The 24,343-nt window shown below is 29.8% G+C and overlaps 1 protein-coding gene across 10 annotated transcripts in view; it reads right to left on the reverse strand.

The window, feature by feature from the left end:
* The window catches only part of LOC142323550 (uncharacterized), a 316,556-nt gene that overhangs the window by 126,934 nt on the left and 165,279 nt on the right, over positions 1-24,343 (reverse strand). For all 10 annotated transcript variants that reach the window (XR_012756124.1, XR_012756123.1, XM_075363336.1 and 7 more), the window contains 3 exons: positions 18,859-19,144; positions 10,989-11,130; positions 5,113-5,283 (listed from right to left, as the gene is read on the reverse strand). Coding sequence is in view for 8 of the 10 variants with exons in the window: in XM_075363336.1 (XP_075219451.1) it covers positions 5,113-5,283; positions 10,989-11,130; positions 18,859-19,144 (599 nt within the window). In the remaining 2 variants the exon portion in view is untranslated. The remainder of the gene's footprint in view (positions 1-5,112; positions 5,284-10,988; positions 11,131-18,858; positions 19,145-24,343) is intronic.

Below are 24,343 nucleotides of genomic sequence, written 5' to 3' on the forward strand. Positions count from 1 at the left end.
AATTACAACAACTAATTACACAATTAATATATTGTTGCAACAATTACATAAAGAAGATAAATAACTAAGCTTTAACCATTCAACAATACATTATTTATTGATTTATAATAATTATTAACATATTATAACTATAATCATGTTATAATTGTCTGGACTGCCAGTATAAATCCAACATGAATCCTGTTAGTACCTATTACGTTATAGTTAATGCCCACTCAACGAGAAGTTGTTTTAAATCATTTTTTTTCATTTTTACATTATTGAGGTGATTCGGTAAAGAATTAATTAATGTAGGAACAACATACTTGTTTAATCGTTTACCATAAGTATTATTATATCTATCTGTAATAATGCTAATTGCTCTCAAATTGTATCCACTTTCTACATTTACCCTGTATTCACTGCTGTAAAAGTTCTTAAAAATAATTAAGAATTTAAATAGACCTCTAGTTGACAGAAACCTTGTAAGATTATTTAAATTGGTGTCATAATTGTTATCAGAATCATAACGAGCAATATCTTTGAGGACCCTATTTTGTATTAAATTTATTTTATTTATGAGATATTCTGCAGCTGATCCCCATGCTGTCAAGCCGTATCGAATAACAGATTCAAACAAGGATGAATAGAGTAAGCGTTTACAGTGAATTGGTAATAGGGGTGACATATGGTGGAATTTCATAGCAACCACCCTTAAATTTTTACATATATGTTTTATATGGTTATCCCATCTAAAAAAAGAATCAAAATGTAAACCCAAATATTTGTATTTGTCAGCATTCTGGAGATGTTCACAATTACAGTTTATGTGGTAATTTTTTATAGTCACATCTATGACAAATAATTTTTATTGGTCTTTGGGATCGAAGATAAGGAGATCTTGTATGTAAAACAACAGTTTTTTTTAACATTAAGCAACTAGGCCTTTGTCATGACGGCACTTTAATAGATTATTAAAATCTTCTTGCATTAAAAACTCTGCTTATTCCAATTGCTAAAACACTATCATCAGCGTATTGAAAAAGACGTGAATTAGAGATCGCGCTAGACATATCATTAATGTACAGATTAAAAAGTGTTGGGCCCAAGATAGACCCTTGAGGCACGCCACTATCCGTTTCGTATCTATTACTATATTTATCTTTAATTTTAACAATAAGTTTTCTGTTACTTAAGTAGTTTTATAGCAATTATTAAAAGGGCCATTAAACCCTAGCTTATTTAGGGCATCTAGAAGTTTATGATGGTCTAACGTATCAAAGGCTTTTCGAAAATCTAAAAAAAGTAAGATTACATGGTTACATTTATTTAAATTAATATTGACAAAATCAGATAAATCATTTATAGCATCATTAGTCCCAATCCCCTTTCTGCAACCATATTGAGTTTCACTGATTAATTTGTTATCATCAAGGTACTTAGTAACATGCATAGAAACATACCGTTCAAAAACTTTTTCGATACATCACAGTATAGAAATTGGACGATAATTATTTAAATCTTTAAAAGAACCAGCTTTATAGATAGGTCTAACAATAGACATCTTCAGTAGATCAGGAACCCTCCTTGATTCAATTATATTGTTTACTATAATTGAAATTAAAGGGCTGACTTTATAAACAACATATTTCAAATCTTTGATCCGTATGCCATCTACACCTGGCGATTTTTGATCATTCATAGATGAAATTATGTTTTCTATTCGTTTAGAACTTAAAGGTAAATGAAAAGACACAAGCCGCATGCAACTGCCACCCGTGAATTTCCAGAACTTAAGTATACAATTATGTTTAATACCATCTACTGAAGTTACAAAGTATTTACCGATAATGTCTGCAGCGACCTTACTCACGTCATTAGATGTACCGCTTACATGTTTAATTATAGTATCGTCTAAGTTATGCTTAAAGGGTAACCCCATCAAAGAGTTAAGTAGTTTCCAGTTACCCTTAATATCATTCTTTTGAAAATTTTTAAATTTATCATTAAAATATTTCTCCTTCGCTTTTCGTATTTCAATATTAATTTTATTTCTATATAATACGCGATCTTTTCGATTTTCCAGGTTAGCTGGTGCTTTTTTCCATTTTTTGAACAGTTTGTCTCTATACTTTATTTTATTTAGAATGTCATCCGTCATCCATGGTTTTTTTCTATTTTGAATTTTAATCCTATCAGTATTTCTGCGAACTAAAGAACTGTTATATACAGAATTAATTATATCAATGAATTTCTCATATGCAGATGGATTATTATCCATCTTATTACCTAAGGTAACATAATTTATGCTATCTAACTTATATCTAATTAAGGCATTATCTAAGTAAAATGAACCAAGACTGTCATCCATCGGTCATTGGGATGAATTCTTGTACAACACATCTGCTATTACCACATAGTGATCAGAAATTTTAGTTTCAATTACTCCAGAAAAAACATTATCAGGAAAGCCTCTAATAAAAATGTGATCTATACAAGATCTAACAATTACCCCATCTCTTATTTCCTCCCTCGTTATATCAGATATGCAACACATGAATCCCATTGTATGTAATAAGGTTTGATAGTAACTAACTACAATATTTTCCTTAGTAAGATCAATGCTCATATCTCCAATTAAGACCGCATTATTATTATTACAATTATGTAGAATATTTTCAAGATCAAGTAAAAATTCATGAAAATTTAAATCTGGCGGTCTGTAAAAGCATATTATCGTAAAATCATCGGTCTTAACGTCCAATTTCACTGAAACCTGAATGCATAATAGTTCACAACTTGAGACAGCCAAATCCAACATTATTCTTTCAACACTGAGTGTGCTACGACAAAGAATTAAATACCACCACCAGACCTAATATTCCGGACAAGTTCCTATATAATTATAGAATTTAATAACAACTGAAGATGTGGGATCTGTAAAAATCGATTCTTGGAATTAATACGATAAGTTTAACTTATCTACTTACTGTGATTTGGTGGTTTATATTTCATTTAATATTAAATCCTATATGTACAGTGGTAAGGTAAACATGTTGATGAATTATTTAAATTTTCAAAGATTATTATATATAAACAATTTTTACATATATTAAAAAGAATATAATGCATGTGCGCGCAAACACACACACATACACCCAGTCAAAATTTTTCCTGGTTGTATATTAATCTTTATAAAAAATTAAAGTGAAGACTCATTTTCTTAGTTTTAAAACTGACAGTTACCAATGATATAAAATACAATACAAAAAATGGATTTAAAAAAAATACAGACAAACAAAGAAAAAATAAACTATGCTAAGCTAACATGACATTTGCCTAAAATCCTAGGTGGCTTTTTCAAGAGTAAAAACATAAAAAAATTTAACCAATCAAATTTGATTGGCCTACCACACAAGTAACCTACATGTCTAAATATACAATAGTTAATATCCCTCTCTAGCAAACTGCTACCACCCAGATGCCTACCTAAATTCTACTGTTTTTCCCAATTTTTCTTGTATACTTTAATTTTATATAGATGTAAAATTGATTAAACCTAAATTTTTACACATCAACATTTATAATTAAAAATCGACATTTTTATATAATAGATTTTATACACAAAAATAACATAAACAAATTAAGTAGACCCACAGTGGTTATTTACTATGTCTTTAGAATATTTTTAAATGTATCAGTTCAAGGCAAGTCCTTTTGTCACGAGTACTTTCTCTTTGGAAATATTTTAACAAATTTTCTAAACCGACTTTGTTTTTCTTCCCTCATGCATTTTGATAAAGCAATAACTTCATTATTTCTGCATTTACATGCTTCTTATCTTTCTTTTAAATATTACACGGTTTGTCTAATCCTGCACTGTTGAATCTCTATGTGGTATACTGTATAACACAACCGACTGAATGAATTGTTCAAAATTGTTTCATTGTGTAACGTATATTTTTGTCATATCACTGTAACATGTTTAATTAAACTTTTGTACATTTTTAATTATTATCAATTTATGGTTTATATTTGTTTACTTATTTTTAATAAATGACTACTGAAATAAATAAATATATACAGATATTAATATAGAATTATAAAACAAATCGATCATTAAAACAACAATCCTTAGTAAACAAAGCACATATAACACATAAAACTAAACATTCAAAATTACCTTGCACCACAAAACAACTCACTTTATCAAGCACACAAAAAATCTAATTTATGTACAGCAGATCTTAATTATGTAGGTAAAAAATTAACAAAAATATCAGTGTTACTCAAATTATACTAATTTATCATTGAATATTATTAGAGTAATAATACACAGTAAATTAAAATTAAAAATCAAAACTGAAGATGAATTAAAGACTAAATGATACCTCTCATCAGGTAAATTTTATTTATTGTAAATTAGAAAAAATTAACGTTATACTAGTTTATCTGTTGGTTTATTTATGAATACAGATACAGACAACAATAAAATAAAAGAATACTAGTTAAAACTATTATTTTATTTTTTTTAATTTACATAAATATACAAGAAATTTGCTTTTATGATCACATACACATAAACTACAGACAACATGTAACTTGTGGTGTGGTATGGAAGATAAACTGAACAACCAAGCTCTAATTAACTGTTGTTGGAACATTTAATTATAATTAACAACCATTCTGTTGTTGAAATCAAAATGGTATCTGAGTGACATTATCAAGAAGGTGAGAGTATTAATATTCTTCTAGTAAGATCAGCCTTAACCACCAATTTCCTACAGAAGGGGAGAGCAGTAATGTTCTTCAACACCAGAAGATTAGGGATGAAATAAAAAGTATAAATATATATCATAATGAACCTTTTTAATGCCTCAGATTTGTAATTATGAAGAAAAAAAATAGAAACAGCCTCCAAAACTGATGATCTAATACTGCCAAAATGGCACAAAGATTATTTATTACCTTTTAAAACATTTGTAAAAAATTAATACATGTAATTTCTACAGTAGATATTAAATACAGAAAAAATATACAAAAAATGTAATAGTATTTATATCAGCACCAAGTAATCTGAGAATTTAACATTTCATGTGCCAACACAGATAAATCTTAGAGAAGTATAATTACCTGAGGTGTTGTTTAAAACGTGAATCAGGTATTCGCGTGGCTTTAGTTGTGTTTACGACAACTGAATGACCACTAAGATCAACATTATGCTCCATGCCGAAATATGCTGCAGCTCTATGAACTAACATTCGTTGATATGAAGACATTGGAGGAAATTTATGCACAGTTCGTCTATAAAAAAAATAATAGATAAAAATAAATACAATAATAATAAACAATAAAAAAACTAATACTGAAACTGATCAAACTGTTAATAAAAAGTGAAACATATTCAAGCAATTTAATTTTTACCTCTATCAAAGAAAATTTTCCTGTAACAAAGTGATGCAATATTTCCATCTACAATCTAAATCAATTCTATGAAATCAACCTATTAAAAAAAAGTCCAAAGGATGAGGTTATCACTTCAAGATTTGTATTTAATCATCAAAATTATCACTGTATACTAAATGAAAGTATCAAAATAACACACTATTAAAATCTTTTACCTTTCTATTTTGCAAAAAAAAAAAATATTTTGATGAAGCTCAAAACTACAACTGATTGAAGTCACTGGCATTCTATGAAAATACAGCTTATGAGAACAGTTTTCCACCGACGACTTTTCAATTATGGTCTACGAGCCTTAGCCTCTGTTCAAGCTGCTTGAATATCCATGATGTTCTGCCTAAGTTTGGACAGAAAATGTCCATAAACCTTAACAAAATCCATCAACCTCAGCTAACAATTCATTTGACTTAATAGCAGTTCAAACTTGACGGTTTTTTTTTTTTACTCATTGTTTGATTACGGTAGCACTTACCAGATTTGTTTTTTTTTTTAGTAATATTTTTAATTATCATAGGCACTTTCAAGAATTACTAAAGATTATTTTCTGTAAGCTGTTTGATACAGTTTTTATCTACTCTAATCACCTCATTCAAGAGCGGTCATTTAACTTATAATTGACACAAATCATATTTATAGTTAAATTTTTTCTATGTACATCAGTCAGAACTGCTATTTACAATAAATAAGCTTTGTTTATTTTTATTACAGCTGCATCCTCAACTTAAGGCCTTATTTTGGTGTATGGTCATTTTTGACCCTTTATTTTCAATCTTTGTTCACGATCCTCTAAACTATTTCAGCTCATTGACCTGGCCACAGTTCCAGATGTTTTTAACTTTTTTATAATTTTTGATATGAAACTATGTCAAAAGTTTTTGGTGAAATCCAAAAAAAAAGTAATAAAGCCTTTTTTTAATCAGTATCTAAAGGATGGTGTAATGGCTAAATATGGCGTTGTAACTGTTATATTTATACCATTTCTAAATATATACTGTTATAAGAGAATTTATTATGAGTTTCTAATAGCATTAAAGATAATAAATTCTTTGTAAATTTGAATAGTTTTACAGAATCTGATTTTAAATTCATTATAATTTCATCGAGCTAAAGTTCAGTGATGAAGGGACTTTATTGTAACTGTATTTCATTACTTCCCACATGTTCTTCTACATTAAAATTAAGGTTATTCAGTTTAGTTAAGGCTTGTGCTAAATACACAAAATGTATGTGATTTTGAAAAGTATCCATAAACACATTGAAGAATTTACATCTAAGACACCCATTGTAGTATTCACTTTCTTTTTCAAGATTTTATATTAATTTTTTATAATTGAGCACTTCTTAATGTTGCTCAGATTCGATTTGAAATTGGAAAATGAGTCTCATATTAAACTACAGTTGAAAAATGGTCAGTTATAGAGTAATTATAAACATCAATGATCACATCGTGGAGACTTAGTATGTCCTTACAAATATGTGTTTCATTTAAAGGAATTCCAGTAAATTTAATAGATTTTCACAAAAGATATCAGTATTTATAACACCAAAGAAAAACATCATTTTTTTTTTACAAATTCCTCTAACAAAAAAAAGGTCTGTTCAGAAAATAACTTAACATTTTTAATTACACGCCAACGAAAATATTTAGTGATGTGCAGTTGGCAGCATTGTGTTCTGCATAACCTCCTCTGTAACCTACATGTTCTTGGATTGTTGATATCTCATTTAGTTTTCATGTTATTGTAGTTTGAGTGCAATGTGTTTAAGTGTTAGTAGTGATTTTTGTAATGTGCGATTTTCAGGAGTAACAACGTAAAATTTTATGTGAAACTGGGTAAAACTTTCACAAAAATGTTTCAACTTTTGAAACAAGCTTATGGAGATGATGCTCTGGGTCGTACACAATGTTACAAATGGTTTTCACAGTTTAAAAGTGGTCATCAGTCAACTGAATTGACCCTCAACCAAAAAGGCCTTTGACTTCAACTGATGACACCCACCTTCAGAAAATCAACAATCTGATGCGTGCAAATCACCGATTGACTGTCAGAGAACTTGCAAAAGAGGCTAGCATCTCAACTGGATCATGCCATGACATTTTGACTGAAAAATTGAACATGCATCGAGTTGCAGCAAAGTTTGTTCCTCATTTGATGGCCGAACAGCAGAAAGACCATCGAGTGGACATTTGTCAGCAACTTCTTGAACAAGCCAGTGACGATGAAACATTCATGCAGTGGATCATAACGGGAGATAAAAGCTGAGTTTACGGCTATGACGTTGAGACAAAAGTTTAATCATCACAATGGATTAGCAAAGGATCTCCATCTCCCAAGAAAGTACATCTGTCTCAATCTAATGTCAAAGTGATGCACTCTGTATTTTTTCAATTTTAATAGAATTGTGCATTTCAGATTCTTGCCTCAAAGTGAAACAGTGAACTGCCCATACTACCAAGGCGTTTTATAACAGTTCATGAAAAAATCCACAAAAAGAGACCACGGTGAGGCAACTCATGGTTCTTCCACCACGAAAATGTACAGCACACTCAGCTTTATCAATTCATCAGTTTTAGGCTAAATATCAGATGACTGTCATCTTTCAGCCTCCCTACTCGCCAGACCTGGCTCCTTGCGATTTTTTCTTATTTCTGAAATTAAAATCAGTGATGAGTGATGAAAGGACACCATTTTGGACACTAATGATGACATTAAAGCAAATTCATCAAGACCTTAATGGCTGTTTCAAATGATGCTATCCAGGACTGCTTCGCGAAGTGGAAACACCACTGAGAAAAGTGTGTGAATAGAGGAGGGGATTTGAAGAGGACAAAGACCAATAATCTGTAAAATCAATAAAGTAAATCTGTAAAAATAAAGCTCAGTTATTTTCTGAACAGATCTCATATAATCTAAGTTTATATATCAAACCATCAGCATTTTGCAGAGGATCTATAAACAGCAATTATATTAAACCATTTTCTTTGAAATTGAAACAAAATCTATAAACCATTATAATCATTAAGTTGTTGTTCCCTTAATTCTATAACTCTACAATTATCTTTATTAAAACATACCATCACCTGAATTTTAATTAATGAATAATTCAGAATAAACTGGAATACCCAGAAATTACATTTAACAAAGTATTCTATCAACTTGTCTCTGTCAAGTCTGTCAATAGAAGATTCAAATATATCAGTTGTCACAATACATCAATGTTTTTGCTTCTATCTTACTATCTCTCTACAACTATCAACACTATTGCATTCTGCAGCATCTGTAATCTAACAGATCACCAATGTAATCATTAGAAACCACTACTTATTTTATAACTAAAAAAAAAAAAAAATAAAATAAAAAAAATAAAGATTACAATTAGGGAAAATATAGAAAAAAAAAGTAGATATGCTTGTGTTGACATTTAATGTCAGTAAAAAATAAACTGTTACGCAGTCATTAACTATGTGCAATAGTAATGTTGCAAAGATCTTAATTTTAATCATAATATCTATTAATGACAGCATTTCATATTAATCACATAAATAAAGAATTATGTTTTTACAAGATTATAAAACTAAAAAACCATAATCAAAATCCTTTCTTGCTATAATCTTATAATTCTTAAGATAATGTAAAAATATTAAATATGAAGTCTACAAGGAAAGAATATATAATAAACTAATAAAATTTATATTAACAACTTAACATAAACATCTTCCTCCTTTCACCTTATATTAGCAAAGAGTAGAATTATTTTCATATTAAAAATTAACATTATTAGTTGTATTCTGCTAAACTGTAGCAAATAATTGCAGTTAAAATAGTTAATTCATTTCAATTTCATTTATCCATTTTAAATATTTCAGTCTTCAGCATTCTTTACAAACAGTAACTGAAAAAACATCAACTTTTTTGTCAGAATCCTTTCTTCATGAAACCGCATATACTTAAGAATACAATACTAATTTTTTTTTTGAGAACTTTTGTAGTATTTTTGATGATTGATGATCAAACTATAATTGACAATTGATTTCATAGCAACTGATCTATTTGTAAATATCTTATTTTATCTTTTCATCCCAAATCCTTCCAACAATATTTGTACCTTGCTTTGATTAACTATCATTAGCAATTTTTACTAATCCTGCTTTATAGTAAATTTTATATAAAAAGAAGACGATAAGCAACAACAGCTTTATCTGGTTTTTTTTTTTTTGGTTTTTTTTATCCTATGGCAGTTATCTACTACAACTCTATTCTAAGGAAATGTGACTGCTTGAAATATTATATTCAATGTATTATGTTTCCTTATCAAATGGGAATGCAAAAATATTTATACAATTTTTTCCTTATACTAATGAAGAACATCAACAATCAGACATTAAAATCAAAATCTCAGCTGTTTTCTTTGTCTAACGAAGTTAAATTAATATGAAAAATATTTGTTTTTCATACTTCTATAAATTTTCTCTCATGAACAAAAGAATGAATAGAATCAATACTTTCAACCAATCCTGTTAGTCCAGTTTATTGATATTTAATTGAAGGGTGGCGATACCAATTATTAATACACTTATCTTATCATTTAATATCTGGTTACCTCCATTATCTTCATCCCTCTCTTTCTCTCCCTCAGCACATACCTTTCTATTTTGTTCTTATCAGCCCAGACCTTAATCTTATTATTTTATATGCCATTACTTAATAGTAAAAGTTATATAAGAAAACAAAAATTGACCAAAAGCACAATTTTAATTAAAATAACACCAAAACTATTTTACTATACTGATATCCAATATTAACTTTATAATCAAGCCAATTATCACAATAATTCAATATTATTTTACCGCTTAAATTTAATAACTTTTCAATTACCCGGTACAAAACACAATCTTTTACTCAGACATTATTTTATTTATTCTGATTAAAATGGCATAGTTTATAAGACATGTAAGTTTTAAACAACAATAAACAAAATGAATGAATTATTTTCTGCCAACTGGATAACTTCAATTATTAACTAAAATCAACTTATTATTAGTTGCGTTAATAACCAAACCAAAGCAATCAATGTGATTAAAAAATAATAAAAAAAGTCTTGGCATAAATATTACAAACCAGATCTCACTGGCTCTTCTGATGGTGACCTACTAAAAAAATATTAATCAAAAATTAAGTAACAGTTCAATATTAATAGATTTTAAAAATACGGCTTCAAAGTAATATTTGACTATTTCAAAATAAAGCATGTCAAGATGCTCCAACACATATTTGCTCTCCAGTCACAAATTATATAACTAGGCGATGTGAATTAGAAGTAGAGAATAATTATTGGGCAAAAAATACAGAATTTGTTTCATACAAAAATATCATTTACCAAAGGAATAATATTACACATTTGGTTTCTGGTAACTTCTACAAAAAAAAAAAAAAAAAAAAAAACTATGTACAAACTGGCAACCTATTCAATACAATTTATATTCAGTCGAGATTGAGACATAGGTAAAATTTCATTGAATAGTTTTAATACAATATCATACATACTTGGAATCCTTGGCAAGGCTAACAAGATCATGTTCAATTTTCAAAAGTAGCATACGATCTTTTTGGTTTCTGTTGAGCGTTTCAGCGATAAACTGTTCTAAGTCCACACCTGTACTATCTGTATATTGCTCCATACTACTACCTGGATTTAAAAAATAGAATTTAATAAAAATACGTTATTAATAAAAAATACACCCTATTTGACACTAATCAATTAAAATATGTGTCCAAGCAGATTTTTTTAATACATACAGTAGCATGCAAATTAATCCAAATATGGGGAATTTTTTGTTTATTATTAAGTTGTGGCTACACTGCTTGACCACACACCCATTCCTAAAATTTTCTGTGTGATGTGAGATTATTATTATTTGGTTATCAGCAATTTTCATGTTATAAATAGTATTTTTTTAAAGTTAATTTCAATTTTTATTACAAAATCATAATTTCACATTTTTTCTTTCGTATACCTTGAATATATAATACACATAACTCCAAGAAAACATTCAAAAACTGTTTCTCTTTCTGAACTTACCAGTATGACATAATGACATGACAGATAGCTTCTGAATGTGGTCTTGGAATAGGGATAGTGAATCCTATTTTAAAACAATTTAAAGAAAGTCATTACTTTTCATCTCAAAGGAAAGGTAAATGTGGCCATAAAAGAAAAACTACTCCAACAGAAAATTGGTTATTAGTGAGAAAAGTAAACTTGATTCAAAATTATCTACTGTGGACTTAAATTGAAAATTAGCAGTCAGTGGAGCAGATCTACAAGTGGCAACTGTGAGACACTGACTTCTTGCTGCTGGACAAAAACCTCATCAGCCAGCTAAAAAGCAGCTTTTAATGCCAGCAATGTACAAAAAATGACTCTTGTGGGCCAAAAAAGTACATGCTAACTGGACGAAAGAAGACTATAAAAATGTTGTTTCCCAACGAGTCACATTTTTATGTTCAAGGGCAAAAAGGGTTCTGTACATTAGAAAAACATCAGATGAAAATATATCATCGGCTCATATCCAACAATTTGTTAAAAATCCCCAGAAAAAAATGTTTTGGGGTTGTTTCACATTTGAAGGCCCTTGTTCATCTAGTAGATGGTAAATTGAAAAGTGCTGGATATATCAAGATTTTAAAGGAAAGGGTTGTGACAAAACTTTAAAACAAATTCCCACAAGACAACAGAGTTTTCCAACAAAATTTGGTGCCATGCCAGACTACAAAAAAAAACAAGATATACTGCAAGCAAAAAAGCATGCCATACTGCCATCCTCTCACCCAAAAAATTAAAATGGAGCTTTCGGCCAAAAATACTTTTTTTAAATTAAAAGTGTATTTACACGACTCATTATTTAAAAGGAGGGCATAATATAAAGTCTGTTAAACTGAGAACTTGAAATAACCACAAAAACACATTGTTGAGTTTTGGAATAAATAATAACAACAGTGTTGCAGCATAATAACACTACATGGCAGGTGATACAATGCTAGAAAAGTTCTTAAACTGAAATTTAATATCCTTCCACATCTACTGTACAGCCCCAATTTGGGGCTTGACAATTTTTATTTATTTTCTAACCTTAAACTGGACATCAAGGAGATTCATTTCCTTGTAATTGATGAATGAGTGGACAAGTAGGCAGATAAAATGGTAAAAATGTATCTAATTTAACAGTACCTAAGTTAGAAAAATATTTATGTAGATTTACAAACTTTTACAAACAAACTTTTTTTACTTTCCAGTACACTCATACACATAAACCAAAAAAATTAAAGTTAATTAAAAAAAAAAATTAATACCCAAAACATAAAACAAATTACACGCACAATAGAAGTTGTAAGCCGTAAATCATAAATCAATATAATAGCAAAATTTTGTAAAATCATTAAACTTTAAGCAGCCTGATGGTTCTGTAACACATGGAAAGTTTCAAGGAGACATCTTGGAAATTAAAGCATATAAATGAAAATAAATTGCCAATGGCCAAACGCCATATTTAATTACCTGATTTCCTATACATTATTAAAGTTAAATAATCTTGAGTGTTATTTCAGTATATGTTTTCTGTTTTCTTTTCTCTTCATATTCATTTTACAAAAGCATGCTTTATACAAATACTTACAGATCACAGATTATATACTAGTTTTATTAGTAATAATAATGGCGGATACATCTATAACTCTTATAAGACTTGCATTGTTTGTTGTTTTTATCTGATTTTTCATCTTAATTCTAGTGTTTTATTTGCATCATATACATAGCCAATTATTATTTTATAAAAAAATTATACAATACATATATTAGGGTTAGCTGATATACACGTATTTTGTTAAAACTAGCTCTCAATTGCATGAGTTAGTGGTAATCAAATCAGACTACATGTTAAAACAATATTTGATTTCAAAAAAATTCAAGACATCTACTATAGTTAAAAAAAATTATTAGGGAAAAAATCAAATTTAAAAGCTCCAACATTTAAGCACAAAACAAAGAGTAACATTTGCAGCACATAAAATGAACAGCACTTTAACATTGTTAATAATTTACAATAGATAGCCTATCTGACCCAGAGGTCTCAGAGCATCTGATCTAAAATTTAAAAAATGCTGTAATATTGTCCAATAATTAAACTTCATATCTTAATACCTAAATTTATAGTCAGTGACACTAATGACTGAGGCACTGAAGAAGTCACAAATAATATACATACACATTTTATATGCTATATTGTTTGTAGCATTCTGCAACTGAAATAACATTGCTAACACAAAAAATACAGCTAAGTTTATCTCCAAAGAGCTTAAAGGATATCTGTAAGGGCAGGGACATAATAAGTAACATCAGACATAAACAGCTTAGTAAACTGTATCCAAAATATATTTGTTTTTTATTAAACTAAGTAATTATTATTACTTACTGCTTTTCTCATCTTATTATTTCTGTTTAGCACTTTTGCAGAGACATCTGCTTCTTCAGAATTGATTTTTTGTGTAAAAATAACAATAAAAAAATGAGTAAATTCCATAGAAATACTAATACTCATTTAGTCATACTCATTTCAGTCAAAATTATTTAACTTATAGAATAAGATAATGAAATGAACAAATGAGTTAAATACTTAACAAGTATCTCTAAAATTTTAAAATCATTTTTATACAAAAATATCTATCTTAAAGAAGCAGAAATTTCTGCCAAAGTGCTAAACAGAAATAATAATTAACATACTCCAGCAATAGCAGTAGTAATAATGATTAATTCATTTTAACAAGATAATAAAAATAAATACATCCTTCAAAGAAATATTTTTAATAATTCATAATACTAAATTATTTGATTAGGGAAAAATTTAACATATCAATTTGCTAGTACTGCCTTCTCTTATTTGTTGAAGTGGTGCATATAATTCATTGTTTTAACAATAAAACAGGCTTAGTAATTATTAATTTGTCTGTTTACTTTTTGTATTCCAGTCATAAAATTGTGATCATGTAAAGTACCTCAGGTATAAGAGGCACCAGTCACAATTACTTTCTCTATGTGTAAGGATGTTCACTGAACAGAGTGAATATCACATATAGAGCTGAATGTACGCACATTTTGTGAGCTTGGCATACCAAAATGCAATACTCCAGAGCTACCTGCAGACTCTGCAGAGAAGACAACAGAAAACCACTTTACTCTTTATACTCCCCAGTAAGTTTGGCATGGTATGCTTGCTATTATTGAGAATGACTAAGTAATTTTTTAGGAATGACTTGTAACTTGTATCAGATTACCTACGCCAAAACCATTACGGTTTTGGCACTTAACAAACACATGTACCAAGTATTGTTAAATACACGATGGTAAAACTTTAAAATTTTAAGTCTGTGTTCTACTTTTTTCTTTTCTAATAGGATTTCATTGGTACCCTTTGGCAACATTTTTATCTTCTTGTCTAAATTTGTTTTTTTGACAGACTTTAAAGCCAAACAATTCTACCAGAAAATCTAAAATCTGTTATGGAAGTAAATAATGTTTGTTTTATATATGAGAAACTGGTATAATTTTCATATTTCTGTACCTGAAAGCATGCAATCGCATACAGTTTTCAATTAAAAATTTATTTTTTCTATTGAAGTTGAAAAATACTAATAGGAAGTTTGGTGTTAAATTAAAGAACTTTATATATTATGAATATAATATGTATTTAATTAGTTGCAGTTTACAGACTCTCAGTCAAAATTTTCTCCTAAATTTCTACACAAATATTAAAAATTTGGTTAAATTCAATTTGTTTATGTTTTTATGTTAATGGCAATAATACAATGGACATTTTTAATTTAAAGAATTAGACGGTAATATTTTATTTATTTTTTCACATTTAAACAATACATTTTTTATTTTACATACTTAATGAATTTTTACGAAAAGATGATAAAGGAAAATAAAATAGTTCAGTTTTAAATTATTAATAGCAGTTCTTTTTTAAAATAAAAATTATTTATTATCTTTAAATCTTGGTTAATCTGCTGATTTGTTAACTAACTGACTACTTATTAACTTCTCACCAACTAGCAGATTTCAAATAAGTTTACTCACATATACGTACATAGAATAATAACAGCCTCTACTGAAATAATATTTACAAACTTAAAACATTTTACACATAAAATGAACGACAATACTCTTTGGTCGATGTAAATATATATATATATATATATTAAAACAAAGAAGAAGAAGAATGAAATATGTCCTTTTCTTGCACCTTTTATCAGCAGCAACATCTGATACAACTGTTACCTTTATTTATTATTTTTTACATTTTTTTTTTTGGATGCTGCAAAAAAAACCTAACATATTCATTGTACATTAAGCACTCATTTTAGAAGAGTTATATATACTTTGGTAGGGTTAGGCATTTCATACACAAAATATAGTTGCAGCGTAACCCCTGGCAGTTCGCAAAGTCATGTTACTGGCTAAAGCCATTGCATGTGCTGTCCAGTGTTTGATGCAGTTTGGTGGCCACCTTAACATCTGTGGCGACTTATAAGGCATTCCTGGATACTCTGTTTCCAGATGCTTTGGAGGGTGAAGCAAAAGTCGGTGTTAAGGCAGGTGAGACACCATTCGCTGGTGTACGGGCTGTGGATCCTGTTGATATAAACTGAGTGGTTTCTTCAATGGCACTGAGAAAGGCACCGGGGCTTGACTAACTTGACCCGGATATTTTCTATCATCTGCTGCCTGTCATAGGACAACTGCTCAGCAGGCTGTTCTCGGGATGCCTAAGCTGGGGTTGTTTTCTGACTTGTTGGAAAGTGGTTTTGGTGAAGGTGTTCTTAAAATCAGGAAAGGATCAGTGAGGTCACCAGTTATCAACCCATCAGCCTCTTGCCAGTAATCAGGAAGTTAATGGAAAGGCTGGTTGTGGAACGGCTCTGGGAAAGCATCAATATGAACTCACTTCTAAACTGAGGCCAGTATGGCTTCATGAAAGGAGTTGGCACCGAGGATTGCATCTTAAATGCTCTTGCCGAGGTGGAAGGCGCCGACTGTAAATACATTTTGGCAATTTTTACTGACATAGAGGCAGCATTTCCTTCCTTGAGTTGGAGTTCTGTCCTCTATGAGTTGGAATGCCGCAATGTTCCCGTAGCCCTGCAGGCCGTAGTATGTGACTACTTATCTAATCACACAGCTCTGTTTAAGGATGCGCACCCAGGTGTGAAAAAGTCCATCACCAGAAGAAATCTGCAGGGCTCCGTTCTCAGTCCCTTGCTGTGGAACCTGGTATTCTATGAATTTTTTGGACTGACATTCCCATAAGGGGTCACAGCCCAGGCTTTCACTGATGACTGTCTCCTGGATGGTAACTCACGACTGCAGCTAGAAGACTGAGCGTAGGCAGCTTTGTCAACCACAGAGGAATGGACGGATACTCAAAATTTAGAGATTTCTGTGGCCAAGCCGAAGTTTATGCTTCTCAAGGGTGCAAACAAATTATCATACAGTCGTCACCCCCATATTAAGTATAGAGGCTGTGTAGTCAGCCAAGTTCGAGTTCATAAGTAACTAGGTGTTTTGTTTGATGAGAAGTTGCTGTTTAGCAACCAACCACATTAGGCAAGTAGCGGCAGATGCCATCTCTGTGATGCACAAGCTTAGGATTGCTCAAAAGGAATACGAGCTGTTGGGCTGTCATTTGTACATGGTGTACTGAGGTGTCTTCGAAAGTATGACCTATGCGGTTTGGGTATATAGGTTGGAAAGAAATCAAGCACTTATTCAAAATTTAAGGCTTGCCCAGCGCAGAGCCTAAATTGTATGCACTGGTGTTTTTAAAACAACCTCCTACGAGGCTACAACCATATTGGGAAAGGCACTCCCAATTGATTTAGTGGTGAAAGTTTGGGCGGCCATGTGGAAATTGCGAAGAGGCAGGGAGGCCGAGGTGTATTTGGGATGCGGTTTCGAGCCAGACCTGTACCAGAGTGGAACAGCGATCTCAATGCACTGGTTCTAAATTTCAAACAGCTGCCCATCTCCTGAATATGGAGGCTTTACAGTCTCTTGATGGAAGCATGGCAGCAAGAATGGCATGCCACGACTAAGGAAAGGTCCTTGTATAGATTTATACAGGTTCTGGGGGGATGATATGCATCTCCTTCGTTTTTAAGGGCAATGGGAGCCCGAATGCTCTCCAACCATGTAAATTTAAATCAATATTTGTTTCAGTTCCACCTGGCAGATGATGAGCTGTGCATCTGTGGGGAGGTCGAGTCAAACGATCACAAGATGTTCAACTGCCCAGCTCTTGCGGGGGCCAGAACTCAGGCCACCCTGGAACTTATAGGTCAAGGGTAAAATTGGCCACTCATAAGTGGCAAGTTAATGTAGCGAGAGCCACATCGATGGACCATGTTGGAGTTCCTTGATGCTGTTGCTTTGTTCAACCAACATCAGTAGTTTACCTAAAGGAAAAGACTCATACCGTGCTGCTGTAGGAAGCTAACCAAGAGATAAGGCTGGCTACCAGCCAGATTAAGTTTCCAAGCGCTTTAATGGTGGACAGGTACTTGCTGGCATTCAGTGGCCTAAGCATGGCTGCGAATTGCTGTCTTTGATGAGATAAATTTAATTATTGATAGTCATATGTTTTAGTAGTTGACAGGGTGCACCTACCTATTTTAGTGATATATGACAAGTGGACAGTGGGACACGCAAGCAAGTGGTGTATGGTACCATGCTTTTAGGTTAGCTCTAGGAGCTAGTTAGAACACTGGTCACTAAACTGTTTCGAGGCTCAGTAGTCATTTGTGGCTCAGATATTTGATCTTATGCTTTAGGGTGACCAAATGGGGTGGTGGTGGGAGAATGCCAAGCAAACTAATACACAAAATATAAGTATCAAAGATATACATTGTTTTTTAATATGAATTGAAAAAAGTTTTTAAAATGGACTTTTTTTGTTCACTAAAATGTCCTTTTTATATTTTATTATATTATTATTTTATATATAAAAGAGATTATTTCAAAATCATAACAACCTCACCTAATCTTTTTACAAAATTTTTTATCAAAAAGTCTATTATTTACTATCGAGTAAAAAAGAATCAATCATAGATTTTTGCCCATAACATTATCCAATCCTTTAAAACATACTGCACAGTCTTAATTGTAGATGAAAGTTGAAGGAGTGGCATAAATTATTAATTCAATTAATGAGTTAATTTCAATTAAATTGATTTCTTTTCATACTCAGGGATTCACCAGTATTTAATTGTGTACCAGTTTTAAACAATAATGCCTTATTACTCATACAGCAAAACACATATGAAATATAAATAAAATTAATAAGTATTTGGTAGCAAGCATTACCTCTTGATATACAAGGAGACCAGTTATTACTATCAGCACTGCCTTGTGAAGAACCTTCTCTGCGCAATCGTGACTGTCTTGAAACAGTGAGATTGTTATTGTTATTACTATTATTATTGTTATTATTATTGATACTATTGTTATTGTTATTATTGTTATTGTTATTTGTTTGTTGTACGACAGTGTTTGTAGAAGTGGGTGAACAAGATTCTAAAGGATCTGGCGGTGGACTGGTCTCTTCTCTCATAGCATGACTTCTAACTAATAGTTTCACTTTTGACTGCGACTGAAAAAAATGAATATAATAATAAATACAGAAAAAGTTCAGAATTAATAATAATAAGAGTAGCTAAAACCTATTTTAACACAACATTTTAGATACACTACAGTTAAACAATTTTGATCTCAAAACAGAAAATATCAATTATCTAAAATTTATTTTACAGAGATAATTCTACAAAAATTTTATGTAGGTCATCTACAATGAACCCGAAAGAATTTAATATAACAAAAGTGCTCAGTAGATAAGCATAAACCCACAATGAATAATAAATGGTACAGAATAAATATAAAAAGATGGACAGAATGCGATACTGAGGTATTGATAACTGTGGCTGATTCCATGATGCATCATGTTTTTTATAAACAGAGATGTTTAAAATAGTATTATCCCATCTTTAGTGTACATAAGGAACAAGCAAACATAAGCAATCTGCAAGGATATGATCCAACAACTAACTTTAAAGTTACCAAGATTCCAGTGTTGTATTAAAAGGAAGTATGTTCTTAACAAAAAAAAGAAAAAATATTAGGTCTTGGTTAAAATATTTTACTAACTCTATAAATAAATACATTTTCAATAAAATAAAAACAAACTTATGCAAAAATACAATAACTAAACAATCTTAATAAATAAAATTATTTTTAATTTTTTATCATTAAATTTACATTTACTTCCTTAATACAGAAAAGAATCTATTAAGGGTTACATAAAAAATGAAAAGAGATGTTAATGTGTAAAAATAAAACAATTGGAATTTCTGCTTGTTTCTTAGTATTTTCTCTTTAAAGGTATTTTATAGATTTCAATATGAGGCCCACAACCCCTGGAGAGGCTGTGATAAAATAGGTCGTGTTTTTATTTCTTTTATTTACTTCATGTTATTTTGACTGGCTTATTTTCTTGGATTTATCTGACTTACAAACGAAATAATTTGTCATTTTTATACCATACAGTTTAATTCTTTGGATGGTATGCATTGGTTTTGAGTAAGATTATTGTCCTTTTTTGATTTTATGAAAATTACATTTTTTGAACAAGGTTAAGTATGGTGAGTAACAAATCAAAAAGTTTTGGAACTACATAATACAGGACCATTGCTGTTTCAAGCTCTTTTCTCAACTTTAACCTTCATCTCATAAATGAATATGACATTACCAAAAATGAAACAATAAATACTAAGCAGATTCTACAAACTCTAAATTGAACAAATCCATTATAAAGTTTGGTGCATATTTGTCATTCATATCTTCTTCATAGTCATATTTATCTTTTGTGCTATTAATTGTTCTGTTTTCTGTAGGCTATTGCCTCTGATATTCAAGTTGTGCGATATTAAACATTTCAATACACAAAATATCCAAACAGAAGCAAAATAAAAACATTACTACAAAGTGTAATTTATTTGATAAGAATTGTAATGATTCAAAGCAGATAAAGAAAGGTAAAAATTATTACAATTCTTCATATTTTACTACTTTATAGTTAACAATTAGTGAATGTGAATAACTGAAACCACAAAACCTTAAATAGTAAATCTATAAATAACAAGGGATTACTGTAATTTTATTTAATCTTTGTTAACTAGAATTATAATTAATGTCACTACTGGTGGCTAATAGTACATGATGTCCTATCCAGAGATGTTGAATTTAAGATACCTTTAAAAAAAGATGAAAGGGCTACAGAATTTACAAAAGGACTGAATGCTGTCAATTATACAATCGCAGATATTTATAAGAGTGAAAAGAGACTTCTAGCACTTTGTAAACATAGCAAAATTAAATGTATGAAATCACTATCGAGCAACATAATTTGTGATTCACAAATTGGTTTTAAGGTAACATTACATGTACCCACTTCAGATCCATCTAATCAGGGCATATTGTAACCAATGAACCAGAATGATTACTCTCCACGACTATGGTGACACAATAGTAGGGGGTCATACTTACCCGATAACTAGATGCTTCATTTTCATCATGATCATCATTAACCGAGTTCATTCGTTTTTCTGCAGTTATGACCAGATTTCTTTGAAACAGAATTAATCAATACATTTCAAAATAGTATGTTTTGTATGTCCATAGTGATCTAGTTTACTGAGATTAGGTCTACAGTAGAACCACACAGTCTAATACTTTTAGAAGTTATCACATTTTAGTCAGAAATTAGCAGTTTAAAAGTTATTATTAGAGACTTCTGGAAGATGAGAATAACAGAAGATTCAATTGTAAAGCCTGGTGATAAGATTTAGGAAATCTCTGTAAAAATTGTTTAAAAATTAGATGTTAAAAGAGATATTATTTTGGCACTACAAATCAGTAGAAATACAATAGTTGTGGGAAATGAATTGCTTTTACCATATTATAATAGCTTTAGGAAAAGTACCTTTTACTGTTTATTTTCAAAGGTGATAGATAAGTAATGGAATTTATTTAAAATGGTCAAAATTTAAATTATAACCCTTTAAACCCTGCTCCAAATTGGACATACACTGTCATTTATGGTTAACTGCTAGTTTTAAAAAATTAATTCATGTATAGCACAGAAAAGTTCATAAAAACATACAAACCTATAATCAAAAATAACACAAGAAGCAAGAGTTAAAATGTTTATTTTTCGAAAAACAGTCTGATACAAGTATATCACCCAGATAGTCCTTATGTATGGAAATTTTTGAATGTTTATTCTTTTTAAAAGATCCTGTGGGCTACATGAATAAGTAACATTAACTACCTAGACACTTTTAAGATGAAGGTATCTTTTGAATTAATGGATTTTAGCAAACTGCTACATCAAAAAAGTAAAAATAAAAACTAGAAAATTACAAGTTATATGTAAAATAACATTACTGTTACTACTTTTTATTTTTTATCGCATTAAGTAAAAAAGTAAAAAATAAAATAACACTATAGTAATTTGACAACACACACACACACAGAGTAAATACATAACATATACATACAGAGTTTCAAAAAAATAATTTTTACGCCTTAATAAATCAATAAAGATATGTTTCTTATGATGCTGTTTGTTGTAAACAGACATACTGAATTGACATACAAAATAATAGAATAAAATAATGACTGTTAAATAAATGAATGCAATTAACTACTAGTTACTCACTAGTTCACTAGTTATAAGTAACCAAGACTGTCTAGTATTGTGATCACACTGTATATGCATTCAAGACCACAATTCTTACAGGCCCCAATCATAATTTCAAGTGTTATGAGAAAAAGAATTAATATTTACTGAAAAGTTAGATGATTGACAAGATGTTGAGTTGGCTTTTAATATTAAAAATTAATACTTATGTTCTATTTAATGCATTTTCTTTTCCTTCTGAATTGACATGTTCCAATTATTTGGGATAATAAATACTCCACTGCAACATCACTTTTTTTATGTACATAGAAAAATCGTTTCCATAATTTAATGAATGTTCATATCTTTACTCTAGCACATTTTATTACTTATTATCACAATTAATATACTTTTAGAAATCATACAATCGATCGCTTGCTAATATCTCTACAGTAACAGATTTAGTATAATTAACAGAATTCTAGCGACTTTCATTTCCTCCAAACATGGACATACAAATAAAAATAAGAAAACAGGCATGTTTTAGTTAACAAGAAACATGTAAACTAATCACTTATTAATAATTACAATTTACTATTACCAATCTTAATTACTAACGCCAGTTCTTAATTAAACATGATAAAACTAAAAAGTTACAAATACTGCAAAATACAGAAAAATGTAAGTTAATCCATCATTATTGGATATTAATTACAAATATAGTAATACATTCTTAAAAAATCATGATCTGTTAATTTGCATACAAGTATACTTTAAAAAAATATTGTCATTCTTAAAAAACTTCATTATTTCCCCTTATACAATAAATACAAATTGTCTCATTGAATACAATTCAAGAATACATTTTGTCACCTGTTACAGGAGCAATGCTTCAACAAATATAATATACTTATGACTAATCAATAAACACAGAAAGACCTGGCTGGTAAAGATGAAATCAAAATTCAATAAAACATTAACAATGGCACAATTCTTCCAGTTATACTTTTATACAAGACCCATAACATACAACTAAAAATGATATACCATTCTTGAGTTTTTTTATTAACTACAAACACTTCACAACAGTTAGAATAATCTAAAAAATAATTTTGTTTCACAATATATCACACATATTTACCACATATCACACATCTCAAAAACAAACTTCTAAATGCATACCGGTATGCATTGAATGCAAATATAAATATAACATATATGAATAAAACACAAGCACTATAACAAAAAATATACTTAAATAAAGTTAAAAGGGTAAACAGTAAAAGGATTTGTCATCTTTTTCTACATTTTCAGGAACAGATTGTAATTATGAAGCAATATAAATAAACTACTTAAGAACAAGTTAATAATTATTATTACTATGAATAGGCTGTATTAATATTCTCACCGATCTTTTTTTCTAGCATAAGAAGTGAAAAGAAAGGACACGCACATATTTATAAATGACAACAAAATTCATTGGTATTCTGAACTGGTACACAGATCAAATTTAAACTTTTCCAAATCAATATAAGAAAACGTGAGACCTCTGAGAAAGATGAAAGTGATTTTTCCCTCTTTCATGTAAATACACAATACTTCAAAAGATTGTTTTAAAAAACTTATACATGGCATACACACACACACACATTTTTAAAGGAGTTACATTTATTTCAAAATTCTATAAGCAGCAGACATAGTAATTTTAGAGAAAACATATATCAAAAATAAATATTAAAAATGGAACTATATAATTTTCAATTTCCTACATGATAAAAAACTGAACAAAAGAAAAAGAAAAGAATCTTTTGTAAAGAAAAAAGAGGGATGTTATTTAAAAACTGAATAAAAACTTTATTCAGTTATTAACTTCTTACATAATAAGTTATTAACCACAGATGTGACTGCCCGGGATAACATGTTACACTACCCTGATCAAGCCAAACCCAGATCAGAAGTAACCCTTCTATGGATTAATCAGCCTTCCGCTACCCATTCCTTTCCTTATCCTTTACTCCTTCTTCCTTGGATAAGTGCCATGAGGGTTTGATCAACGACCGTAATTCCATCAGTAATCTTGCACTACCAAGTGATATAATGTTTAATTTAAAGACA

The sequence above is a fragment of the Lycorma delicatula genome, chromosome 4 (assembly GCF_047948215.1).
Source record: "Lycorma delicatula isolate Av1 chromosome 4, ASM4794821v1, whole genome shotgun sequence".
Classification (NCBI taxonomy): Eukaryota; Metazoa; Arthropoda; class Insecta; order Hemiptera; family Fulgoridae; genus Lycorma; species Lycorma delicatula.